The 13,466-nt window shown below is 52.7% G+C and overlaps 1 protein-coding gene across 1 annotated transcript; it reads right to left on the reverse strand.

Annotated features, from left to right (window-relative positions):
• Nucleotides 1-1,479: 1,479 nt before the first annotated feature.
• LOC149347857 (neprilysin-like) lies at nt 1,480-12,764 on the reverse strand. Its single transcript, XM_089541645.1, has 4 exons — nt 12,539-12,764; nt 11,587-11,711; nt 6,937-7,185; nt 1,480-3,528 (listed from the first exon to the last, which is right to left on the reverse strand). The coding sequence occupies exons 1-4, from the start codon at nt 12,762-12,764 to the stop codon at nt 1,480-1,482; spliced, it is 2,649 nt and encodes an 882-aa protein (XP_089397771.1).
• Nucleotides 12,765-13,466: the final 702 nt, after the last annotated feature.

The following is a 13,466-nucleotide window of genomic DNA, read 5'->3' on the forward strand; positions in this document are numbered from 1 at the left end:
CTATCATAAGTTTAGTACTGAGTCTTTAGGGCCATGGACTGATCCTATTGAACCAGAGCATAGTGGCCATTGCCGAACGCTATTCTATAGGCCACTGCCGTTGGTGGCGCCGAGCTATATGGGACACAGGTTACTATGGGCCCTCCTTACCGCATGGTCATGTGAAGGACTAACCACGGCGTTGAAGCGTCAGTGACTATTGGGTGGTAGAGAACTGTCTTCCTAGCAGAAACAAGGAACAAAGCACCAAAGCATTGAAACGGTTCAAGGAAAAAACGATTCCGATTATTAGAGAGAGAGAGAACAACTTTTATTTAGAAAGCCTGCAGAGTCGGTTAGGCTCCCTCCAAGCAGGGAGGACAAGCTTTTACCGCGACGCGGCCACTACGTCAATCTCGTGCGTTGTGCTCCTTGAGGTCTTGTTACGTCCCTCGCTACTTCCGCGGGTTCGAGAGGGCCGCCGCCCCCTTCCTGGGGGTGCCGCCCCCCTCTCCTCGGTTTCGCTCGGTCGCTGCCTCTCGAGAGCTGCCGAGACCTGCTGGACGGCCCCGATTATTAAGGTGCACAAATAAAAATGCCCCTGTGAATCAATTCCTCGACACTACCAATACATCGATCCCTGTCAAGAAAGCATCTGGCTGGACGTCAGCAGCACATGGACACTTGGGGAAACGTAAACAGCGTTGTACACAGTTTGACAGCGTGGAGAAGACAGTCGCGTTTTGCATGCATACAAATGATGTTAGCCAGACAGTTCGGATAATACAGTGGCCGAGATGCAGCAAACTGAGGAAGCCACGACACAAATGCGCACAGCTGACAAAATAGACGACGTCATGTCCGCGTCCCAGCTGCACGGCCACGAAGCAGCAATGGCCAGAAAAAAAAGGAACAGCCCTGAAATTCGTCCAGCGTTGCTATTGAGCGTAAACCAGACTTGTGTAAACGGCTAATACGGTGGCCACGGCTATAGCGCTGTGTACGCCACAGATCGCCCGGACTAAGTCAGCACACAATTTCTTGCTCATTCAACCTAGAAGGAACAACACTATAAGCGCTTTCGCACCGGCATATACGTCGCCCTTGAATTATGCCTGGCCTCATGAACCAGCAAATCCGAAAGCGCGTGCCATTAGTGACGCCAGTTCTGGGCATCTGCCCTAAATCTGCCTATTTGGACCGGAGAAGAACGTGCTGTTCGCTGGCACTGTCCTCCAGGTCGTTAACGAGAACAATAACCAAAATATATCACAAGTTCCAAATGAAGGCTATCCCGGGAGCACATTAAAGCTAAAGTCGTCACATTATTTAAACTAGAGATAAAAGTAGACTGTTTCAGGAGTGAAGCCATGGTCATTAAACCACAGTGTAGTCTGTGATGGTCATCAAATTATATGCACAAAATCAGGTGAGTACGGAACGGTATTTCATGAAATGTCACGGCATCGGGTATATGCAAGCTTTCCAGTGGAACCGCGGTCAACCAAAAAAATTGCACTTGTTCTGGGCATTCATCTTGGAACCTTTGGAACATTCAAACGCTCTGGCGAATGCCGCAGAATTGCGCACGACGATGTTACAGTCTGACGAGAAGGCGCTCTGGAAGCCATGCACAGTGCAGGACATGTAACAGATGGTCATGAAGAGGACTTTGTCCGGCGAAATGTCCTTTCCGACGTAAACACCTTCGCCGTTGTCGGCGTCTTCCATTGCCGCGTACACAATCTCCGCCGCCGGCAACTCCGGAAACACGCTCGCCAAACCGTAGGAGCTGAGGCAGCTGTCTCTCTCCTGGTAGGCTTTTCTCGCCTCTTCGGAGAAAATGCAGTCTACCTCCGTGCCGTTCGGAAGCCAGCGGACACCCTCTTTGTCCAGAGCCCTCACTAAGTTAAGCGCCAACAAGAACCCGAGGCCGCCGAAAAACATGGAGTTCGTGCCGTCACTGTAGAAGAGCGGAGGGTAGGTCATGTAGATGGGTACATCCAGGGTGTCCAGAACGTAGTCGAGCCTGGGGTAGGACGGCGGAAAGTTGGGTGCAAGCTTCACAGCGTCCCAGTAAACCTGCGAGTCGTTGATGATACGCACTCTCTCGCTGGCACGGTGCATGACCCTGCGTGCCTGAATCCAGAGTTCGACGAACAGTTTCCCCGTGCTCGGGTAGTCCTTGTAAATTTCCTCCAGTGCTTCGTTGTTCAGCAACTGCTCTTCAGGCCACGCTCGCATCTTCACCGACCTCAGCTTCTCGCTGGCGACGCGTTTGCTGTCCTCGTCCAACCACGCTACGCCCTCCACCTTCTTGATGGCAACTGAGACCAGCCTCTGGAATCCGGCGCCAATGACTTCCCGGTCCTTCTCCCTGTTGTCGATGGCGACTTCGAGGGAGAGGACAAGCGCCTTGTACGTAGACTCGGTGTGGAAGCTGAAGAATTGGGAACGGTAGACGTCGACCTTGTGCCTGGCGCCGAAACGTCTCAGAAGCATCCGGGGCTCGCCAATGGGCGCGAACATCTGGACGAACGTCCAACCGAACAGGCTGACAAGTCTTGCTCGTTGGTAGTCGTCGAGGAAGCCCCCGACGGTCTTCAGGAGCTTCTCGTCGCTCAGATTTACGTCGTCAGTGGCTGCCAGTCCTGGACTCAGTGCTACATTTTCCCGAAGAAGGTTCATCCAGGTATCCGAGCTGATTGGCTGAGAGTGGTTGCCAATGTCTTCAAGGCAGAATGCACCCGGGGTCCTCATTCGGGTAAAGATCATTTCGCAAAGCTTGATCAGCACGGTGCCCTCCATGTTGCGTGTTTCCTCGATGGTATCCTGGAGGGAGGCATCGTCCACGGGAGCCGTGCTGTTGAGGCTGAGGTCTCCGTAGTATCCCATCCAATACGCAGCGTAACTGCTACGGTCCTTGACAGCCTCGTACTGGTTCAAGAGGAACGGCAGCGACGGAGCGGGGCTGAACGCCAGCAGCCATTTTCCAAGCCGGACGAGCACGCGGACTTCGAACCACAAGTGGACCTGCCACCTGTAGGACAACGCCACCAGCATCTCCAGGGGGTTCGCGTCGGCTCGCGGTGGCTCCGGCCAGCTGAGACCCATTTCCCGCATTAGTGCCAGGAACTGCGGCAGGTGGGCGCCGCCGTGGTCCCGTGCGTTCATGCAGGACTTGTACATGTCCAGGGCTTTGGCTGCCACGGGGAACTTCAGGGCGCCCTTGATGAGCAGTTCCCCGAAGATGGCGAGCCGCGAGTAGGCCATGTCGTCGACGGGCGTCTTGACGTGCTCCCTGTGGTCCGTCGGGGCCAACCAGGAGGAGCACACGTAGGCGGAAAAGTCTTCGCACGGGTCGATGCTCCTGTTGAGATCTCTCGTTAGGAGTTCCGCGTGCAAGCGGCAGGACAGGCTGTCGCAGTACTTCCTCTCTGCTGGAGACGAGGTGTGACCCGTGAACACAAAAGTGACGAGGGCCGCGAGCAGCAAAACCGTGGCGACGCAAGCGATCCCAGCGATGGCCATTTTTTTCCGAGGAGTGAGCTGCAAGAAAACGGTGAAATAGAAGGCGACTTTTAAGAGGCTTCGTGCGCTCTTTGCATTGAAATATGGCGAACGTACGACAAAAATCGGGACACAGGACGAAAACCCAAGCAACACGTATAATTGGCCCGATACTGTGAATAGGTGGGTTTACTTTTCCAGTATATTTCCAATACTGGGCCGATTTGCTGCGCTGCTGGGGAACGAGAAGTATACGTTCCATGCGACCGCGTATACACGTATACCACACCAGCCTGCCGCAAATACATCATGCGACGTGGTATGTGTGTGCGTGTGCGCGCGTGCGTGCGTGTGTGTGTGTGTGTGTGTGCGTGCGTGCGTGCGTGTGTGTGTGTGTGTGTGCGTGTGTGCGTGTGTGTGCGTGCGTGCGTGCGTGTGTGTGTGTGTGTGTGTGCGTGCGTGCGTGTGTGTGTGTGTGTGCGTGTGTGCGTGCGTGCGTGTGTGTGTGTGTGTGTGTGTGTGTGTGTGTGTGTGTGTGTGTGTGTGTGTAGCCAATGCGCATGTGCAGAAACGTCCAGAGAAAGAATCAGGCCCGTACGGTACACGCATCTAGATCTATGCAAGTGCGTCTCCAGTCTGATGAAATCAGAAAAGGGGATAAAGCATGCCGGGGTGATTGTGGTAACCCTTTGTGCCACATTCATCGCTAAAGGCAATAAGAATGTTTAAGCAGAAAGTGACACACATATTAACGACTTACTTTTAACGAGCGCCGAAATCTCTTTTAAAGAGAATCCTTTCGTGCTCATAATCCGCCTAACTTCAAAAACACAGCATGGATACCCCGTGTAGCACACACATCAAAACAAATTTATAAAATTGTAATGAAGTTGGGCGCTCCAGTTTAGTCGTCCAATGAAACCTGGCGTTGCGAAGTTAATAAAAACACAGCATCCTTTTTTTGCGCAAAGCAAGCTGAAAGCGCATTTTGCCCCCACATTTTTTCCTTGAACAGGTCCACCTAGCGGCGGAGCATGCAACCACTGCTCCTTGATGCTGTGACGTCACAAGCCTCCCTGTCTCCGCGTCAGCCGGCCTGGCCGCTTCGGCGTCCCATCGCTTGTGGTAGAGCATCCGCCTCACATTCGGGAGGTGCAAGATTTCATTGATCCCCAGTGCCGATACCCACTGGTCTTATACGAATGGGTGCATTATAACAGGATTTGAAGGTGATCGCTTCAGGATTAACTTACTCGTGATAGACCGCTCTAACAAGACTAAATTTCTCAACAAGGCTGCTACGAATACATTATACATAGCTAGCTGAAGGATTCAGTGAAGTTCGCGGTGCTGTACATCGTTTGCCGCATCCGGTTCGCGTTAGTGGAATGCCCATTACGTTCTTCCTTGGGCCCTCCGCACAATCGCAGAGAAGGGGTTGAGCTCAACCCAGCGGGATACGGGGGGGGGGGGGCTCCGTATAGCGGAGGATTACAGGAAAGGTCAAACTCCCGAGAGGGACAGATTCATTCGGTCGCATCCTGTGTGCACGTGCTTGCGCCGAGGCGGACCCGCGTCACAGTGCGTGGCTTTGGTCCCATGTCTGGAGCGGCGTGCGTTGACAGCTTGAAGCGCGGTCAACAGGATATTGCCACGCTAGCTGCAGGCATGAGGAGCGACGATGCTGAACAGATGGGTTGAAGTGACTTTCCTTGAACTTGGGTCAACCGGACGTTGGGAAAGTGAGAGTGTTCGCGAAGCTCGCAGCAGGAAAGCATTATTCTCCAAAATCGCGATGCTAGAAATTGTACATATGTGTACAGTGTATGCCGCGATGAGTTACCTTCTTTCCCCAATCATTGATGGGCTGTGTTATCCTTTACAAATTGCTGATTGATGGTTTCATTGTCCCAATAAGTTATTGGGTTGATGTTTGCGCAGTACCTGATTGGTTATTTTCCCCACGGAGGGCAGGGACACAGGGTTTAAAACCAGCTGTTTCGGCAGGACCGAGGGCTGGTTTCGTCACGTCGAGTCAGTCAAATGTAAATATGTTTTCTCCTTGCTTGTACCTTCCTTTGTGCTTTTAATTGTTATAAAAAGTGAACCTCTCCAAAAGTGTCCTCTTGCAAAGTGATTGAGCAATTCGAATCTGCAAGATGTCAAGCGTCCTACAACAATAATCATCAACCCAATTTCCCTCTACGAGATCCAAAGAGGGAATCTCAACTGATTCCTTTATCCTGCCCCGTCACGTTTGCTGTGGACTACGTGCATGAGCGTCAAACGAGAAAAAAATGTTTTGGCCCGTTTTAGCAGGAACGAATGCGAAAACCTCCAAATCACGCTAAACTGCACAAGAGATCTGGGTGAAATGCATGAGAAAAGGATCTCGGACCAACCGCCGCGTTGACAGGTGAGTGATTCGTGCCGCGGTCAAAACAACTTAAAACCGCTTCTAGCGGCAAAGGCCACATGTAGGCTCTAGCCCTTAATGTCTCAGAAACAGTAGAAAAAGAAATACATTGAGAAAAGGTATTTACTTAAACCAAAAATAAACATTGTTATAAAGTTTGTTTCATGTTGGTAGCGACCTTCATAGTATCGAAAATCACGCGATCTAAAGGAACCAACGTTGCCAGGTTAATACCCTGTAATTTGTTCGCAGAATAACGTCTGGCTATTAAGCACCTTCAAGGCTGCCACTAACCACGGTAAACGAAATTGGGGTAAGGATGTGCACGGCTCCACACACACCATGTCAACTGCGTTTTTGAAGCTAATTACTGTGCCTACGCGTAAGGGAAATTACAGTGAAATGATCTTCTACTACTCAGGCTTTACCTATACAAAATTGGAAGGTACACTTAAGTTGCGCAATGAAGGGTATGATGCGACAGCCTAAATTGTTGCAGCGTTTATGCGGTGGCCCTGCGACGGCGGGTGTTGCTATCTGTGGCATAGTGTTACTTACTGTTACCTAGAGGGAAAGCTGGCGCCCCGTCTATGGGAGCTTGCATGGAACTTTCTCAAGACTCTTCAGCAACCATGGGCGCTCTAAGCATCATGGGCCGATAATAATTGCGAGGACACTTTGGCAACTAAAGTATTGAGAGCCGAAAGCCGAGGACACCATGTCGTGACGATTTCCCGCGGCTGTATTGAGGTCCGCGCTATTTCGACATTTTTGCACCTAATTATGCTACAGTCATCAAACTTGACTGCTAGGATCATTTTGTACTCCTCTATCCGAAGCGACCATTCGTTTCCTCCTATCTTTTTTAGTTCCCGGGTTAACACGGCTCAAACGCTGCCAAAGGTGCGACGCCCTCTGCTAACGGGTGACAGTATGAGCCATGACAGGCTTTCTCATTATTTCGTGCTTAACAGGCACACTTTCAGAAGCCGCCCTCTCTGGAAAACGAACTGAGCTCACAAGGCACTCACCCCAGCCTTGGGCGAGAAGGGCCCAGCTGGATGTCCATAGCTGACGGTGGACATATCCGACATTCCCTTCTTCCCCCTGGAAATCCAGCTCGTCTCCCTGGCATTTGCCAGGAAGGAACGACGGCCAGCCGTACCACGCACCTCCTCCGCACCGGCAGACCCACGCACCTCGTCCGCACCGGCAGACCCCTTGAGGCCCGAGGCCGCCGCAGCGCCGGACGGTTTTCTCGAGGACAGTGTCGACTGCTGCTATGGCGCGTCGAGCGGTCCAGCCGCCGACACCTGCAGCCGATCCGAGTCGTTCGCCATGTTGTCGCTGGGGTCCGCGTGCGGCGGTAGCGGCGCATTGCCGTCGGTAGGAGAAAGAGAATGCGTGGACTTGCGTCGAAGGGAGTGGGCAGTGGCGCCGCCCAACGGCGGTTGATGCTGCGTCGCCGTTGGCGCTGCAGAAAAATCAAGGACGGAATGTTTGCGGGAAACTGGATTGTAGCATAAAACAGCGATAGGACAGATTCGAAAGGAAGGGTGAAAAGTTTCCTTCTGGAAATCGCACTCGTCTATTTTTGTAGCGATAGCTACACTACGCAAGCCACTTCGCCTCTTCAGCATGGTCGCACTTTCGCCGTGGTTCCACCTCGAACGTGGTCGCACCGACCTTGAGCCGTTGCCTAGCAACCGCCGCGGTGGACACCCGAACCGCACCGTACAGGAAGGGAGGAAGTGGGATTGAAAGAAGAAAGAGGGGCCGTAGTGAAGAAAATGGAAATTGTATTTGAGGAAAGGAAATTACGCAGTAACTGTGAATCCACGCCCAGGGACGAAGATGGAGGAACGCCGAGCGAAACGCGGCGGCGAAAGACTGCAATTCGACTCGCCCAGTTAACTCCATTTGGTTAGCTATAGCTATCGCGTCACTACAGGTTTAACCAGAGCTAAACCACAGCCAATTTTTTAAGTTGTACCCTGTTATATCCTTAAAATGGGCTTGGGCAAGGCATGCAATGCGAAGGCAAGATAACCGCTGGTCATTAAGGGTAACGGAGTGGATTCCAAGAGAAAGCAAACGTAGCAGGGGACGGCAGAAAGTTAGGTGGGCGGATGAGATTAAGAAGTTTGCGGTGATACACTGGGCGTTTACATGAGTCCGACAAAAGTCGCGTTAAGCAGGCTGTCGGGCCGAGAACCCGTTGTCGGGCTCATGTATACGCTAGGGGGTCGAGTAAAGGGACCGTCGAGTCGAGCTGGGCCAGCCTGTCTGCAGGGGGTGGGTTGGCTCTGCCCGACCCGGTTGGAAGGAACATGTATACGCTGCCGCATCGGCTTAGCACCTCCTCTCCTGCCTCCTCTCCCGTCTGGCTGGCGCTGTGCAGGAACTCGGAGCACTCGGCGCGCGCGCTCTCCCTTACGCCTGTGCATGAGGGGCAGCTGCTACCAATCGCCGCAACTCTCCGGGGGCTGGTTCGGTTACTTTGCACATATTGCTGAACGGCTGCTCCGAGTACTGAACAAGATCTTGACAAACATGACTTATGCAGCCACTGCTATCAGCACGCAAAACAGGGAACTAGTGGATGGATCTCAAAACATTGAAGTCGGCATGCAATGATTGCGCATAGTATTAGCGAATAGGGCTGTATCATTTGCGACTAGCAGGAATAAAAGTGGGGCAAGATATTACAGGGCCAAGCCATGGTTAGGAAAACAATTATTTTCATCTTCAGGCCTGGCAGTCTCTGTCGATACTTGGAAATGTATGAACAAAATAATAGCGCTTGCCGTTTGAAAACATTCGAAGCATCTGTGCCATCTGTTCTCACTGCGTGAAACACACCAGATCAGAAAGATCCTTTGCTCCTTGGAACTCCGATATCCTGTCACATACTTAGGACTGAAAACAATAGCAGGCGCTGCTTGTAATGACCTATACAACATTGTCGTGCGGCTCGCAGTTCAGGGATGTCAGTTACAACCTTAAATGTTTTCGCGTTGGCTTGTGGATGAAAGCAAACGGCTTGTCATTTTGGTTTGTCAATTTCTTTGTGTAGTTGACGAGAAGAATTCGGAGAAACTTCTCAGAAGTGAGGTGTATTAAGCATTTGGTGTGGCTTCTGTCAACCCCTTCCGGGCAGCATAGGACGGGTGAATCTTCTAGATATGGTTCAACGATTAGTTACAAGACTTCGAGAATTTCGATCGTGGGAGATAATTGACCGCCTTTAAAAAAAAAGCGCCGAAATCACTAGAAACCCCTGCTTTGGATAGTGGTGTTCACCATGCTTTGTTCTCTCGGCGCCTGCTCAGGCCGCAAGAAGAGAGCGAGAAAACGTGCGCGTCGAGAGCTGCCGTGCTCGGAGATTTTTTTCGGCAGCGGAGACACCCATTGGAAATCACAGCGAGCCGCTGCCGGCCTCGAAGACAGCGCGCACGTGAACGGGCGAACCTACCGACCGGAAAGAGCAGCAGTCGGGAAAGGGAACTTTTCGTCTGGGCGTTCCTCTTCCTTTAGCATGCGTGTGGTTTGCTTGCTCGACGCTACGGGTAGCGACGATCCCTGCCCGACAGAAAACCGGTTCATGTAAACGCGGTAGGGTCGGGCTGGTCAGCCCGACATCTGGCGAAAGACTGGTGCGATAGGTATACTTTCCCCGCTGCTCTTCAATCTGGTCATGATGCACCTGCCGGCCCAGCTGAGTGGTGTCGCCGGCGTGCAGCACGCCCTGTACGCCGATGACATCACTCTGTGGGCCACGCAGGGCAGCACAGGAGACATTGAAACCAGCCTGCAAACAGCGGCGACGATAGTAGACCGCTACGCCCGCCGCTGCGGTCTTCAATGTTCCCCTCAAAAATCGGAATTTGTGCACCTCCGCCCCTCACAGAAGTGCACAACTAAAATATCTCTCTCTCTTGAGAGTGGTCCCATACGCGAAAGTGATGAGATACGGGTACTCGGACTCTACATCCACAAACACAGGCGGCCAGACACTACATTGGCCAAACTCCGTAAGGTGGGGGAGCAGGTGGGCCGCATGGTCCGCCGGGTTTCCAACAAACGCGGAGGGTTACGAAGTAAGGATGCCTTGCGGCTGGCAAACGCCTTCGTAACTAGTCGAATTCTCTATTCGACTCCTTATCTCCACCTACGGAAACAAGAGGAGGACGCCCTTGAGGTCATCCTTCGCAAAATTGTTAAACGTGCCCTTGACCTCCCCATCACTACTTCAAACAGCCGGCTTATGGCTCTTGGGGTGGTGAATACTTTCCGGGAGCTCCGGGAGGCGCACCTTACAAACAAGTACACGCGCTTGTCGCTAACGGAGTCGGGTCGCCGCCGTCTTGCTCGACTCCATATCCAACACACTCCTCCAATGGAAGACAGGTTTCGCATCCCGGAATTATGGAGACGTGCCCTCCACGTGCGGCCTCTTTCAGCAAACATGTCACATGAAGACCATAATGGTCGGCGCCTGGCACGAGCGGAAGCGCTAGCCCGATATTATGGTAACAAAACAGGTGTATACTACGTGGACGCCTCCGGCCCTCACCACGGGGGATGGTACACGGCCGCGGTAGTTCACAACAGCAACACAGTTAACGGCCTACCTTTCAGAGCCCGCAGTGCAACACAAGCAGAAGAGGTCGCGATTGCTCTCGCGGCCTCACATTCCAGTTCAAAATACATAATCACCGACTCGCGAGGGGCCTGTCGGAACGTCGAACAAGGCTGCACTCCCTTCCTAGCCTATCGAATATACCAAAATTGCATACGGGATACGGACCCCGCACACCGTTACCTCATATGGGCCCCTGCTCATCAGGGGTTGGCAGGAAACGAGGCAGCAGACGCAGCCGCCCGCGCGCTCTCTCACCGGGCTGTTTTCTCCTCCTCATCCGATCAGGAACCCGATTTTAATCCGGTATATACATTCAAGATATCAAAATTGTCATCGCATTTACCCTAGCCCATGTAAAGGCCTGAAGAAGGCGGATGAGCGGCTCCTTCTCCGCCTTCTCACCAATACATTGCTGTGCCCGGCAGCGCTAAAACATTTTGACCCCTCCTTTAGCGGCAGCTGCCCACACTGTAGTGCAGTGTCTTCTGACACCTATCACATGGTGTGGGCCTGCCCCTCCAACCCCGCTATTCCCCCCATCCCCAACCCAACCCGGGAGGACTGGGAGGCGACCCTGCTTGGCTGCCACGACTTACAGGCCCAACAAGCCTTAGTCGGGCGCGCCCGGGCGGCGGCAACCGCCACTGGGGTCCCATACTAGGGACCTCCACCTAGTGTTTGTAAGGATCGGTCCCTTACGGGCTGATCCAAACATACCTCCTGTTCATTCGTAATAAATGTTTTCACCACCACCACCGACATCTGGCGCACCCCTACCCGACCCGCAACGTCGGGCTCCATGTATACGAGGCTACAGTGGCGGCAACTGACAAAGGACAGGGTAATTTGAAGAGACATGGGAGAGGCCTTTGCCCTGCAGTGGGTGTAGTCAGACTAATGATGATGATGATGATGACATCCTTAAACTGCTGCTGCCTTTAGCAAAGTCGTGTGCTGTCGGTAAGGTGTTCTGGTTGCGCCAGCATTCTTCCCCAATGACTGCAGTGTGGGGAAGTTAAATGTGCTCACCCGTCACTTTGTCCACCTTATTGTCCGCTCCCTCGTGGGGCCCTTCCTCCGCCACCGGCTTCTCTGCTCCGCTCGCCGGTGCATTGAGCTGCTCTTTCGAAGGCTTCCCCTTGGAGCCCTTCCTGGAACGACCTTTTTGGCCATATGTGTAACAAAAAAAATTAAAACAAATTGTGATTTTTTTGCAAAATTATAGTTTCCATAACTATTTTACACATTATTTGTGCGCACTGAGCTATGGCGGCATACGCAGTTGATTACGCCAATAATTTTCCATGAACACCAGAATTTAAAAAATGACACATTTTGCTGCGAGCGAAATACTTGGCGAGCAATGGGAACCGCTCAAACTAGGCTCGGCCTCCACTGCGTCGCCTGGCGTTGCGGAGGGCGTCGGAGTGAGTGCTGAAAGCGAGCGCAACGCGTCACGTGGTTAGGAGAGGAGGAGTCACGTGATCAAGCGAGCTGCCGGCAGCCGGCGCAGCTGTAGAAGTGGCGAGCATGGTGGCGAGCCACGTCGTATGGCGTCAGGCCACTCCTCCGGTTTAGAGGTCGCGGCGCAACATTCATGACCTTCAAAGTTACGGCTCGGAAAGTAAGAGCTTTCGCTTCTAATATGCTCCTCAATATGATTATCTAGACAGAAAACCGTAACACCCATTGTTCAAATGGCTCCTGACAGTGAGGAGCCATCGGAGCTAACGAAACATTTTTTTAGAGTACTTCCCTATCGATTTCAGCAGTGAGACTTTGGAACAGCATAAAAAAACGAGACATTTACCCACGGATACAAACTGAAAAACAATTTTTTCGTCCCTTCTTTCGGATTTCAAAGCGGCGTCCTCCCTTGTAAACTGCTGCTGCCTTTTTAACAACCACAGTGTTGTCGGTAAGGCGTTCCGGTGTCGCGGACATCCTTCCCCAACGATTGCAGCGTTGAAAAAGTCGAATTCGCTCACCCGCTACTTTGTCGGTCTTGGCGTCCGTTGCCTCGTGGGGCCGTTCTTCCGCTGCGGGTTTCTCTTCGGATCCGCTCGCCGGTGCATTGAGCTGCTCTTTCGAAGGCGCCGACCTCTTCCGCTTGGAGCTCTTCTTGGAGTGCTCCCGCTCGCCGCCATGGACGCACGCTTTCCGAACGGGGCTCGCGTCTTGTCCGTCGGGCGGATGTTTTTTCTTTCCGGTCATCCCGCAAGGTTGCACTGTATGGCGGTCACGGATAATTTGAAACGTCTTTCACAAGTAACAGCGTGGCACAGGGCTACACATTAAGGACTGGTCTTCCTGAAGACGGCCCATTACATGACGCACGCGACGAGCACACGACGAGCGACGAGTTTTAGTGCCTGTTATTAGAGCATACACAGATGAAGCTGGGAAACAGCACTCTACCTCAAGCCCTCACTGTTCAGACTGTATACGATTATCGGTTAGGTACCGGCTCTATGAAATCCCACCACGCGTCCTGCACTCTGCGGGGTCCGCAAAAACAAGGCCTAACTGCAGCAAGTTCTCATAAACTATCGGCAGGTGACGCCGCGAATGTTCCGTTGCCACATGTAGCGTTAACCGAGAGCCCAAAAAGCAACCTGCATTGAAGCTTGCCAAACCGATCGCCGTGCCGCAACACGGCCTATCGAAAAAGAGGAAGAATTTTTCCGGGCGCGGCCGTTAAGCAGCCGTGCTTTCGCCGCGCCATCTAACTACGCTTCAGCGTTCCGATGAAGCCGCAAATGGCATACGTCGCAGCTAACTGGTATACGGCGAGCAGCCAAGCGCGCGCCTGTCAGTTCCGGATCTAGACTCCCAAAGTCGACACAAACTTCGGGACTTTAGTGGTCTTGCGATTGCCAACAGCCAAGCGGCCGAAGGAAGGCAGCAGCTTTTCAG

Source organism: Amblyomma mixtum, chromosome 4, assembly GCF_055824585.1.
Source record: "Amblyomma mixtum isolate Tamu chromosome 4, ASM5582458v1, whole genome shotgun sequence".
Classification (NCBI taxonomy): Eukaryota; Metazoa; Arthropoda; class Arachnida; order Ixodida; family Ixodidae; genus Amblyomma; species Amblyomma mixtum.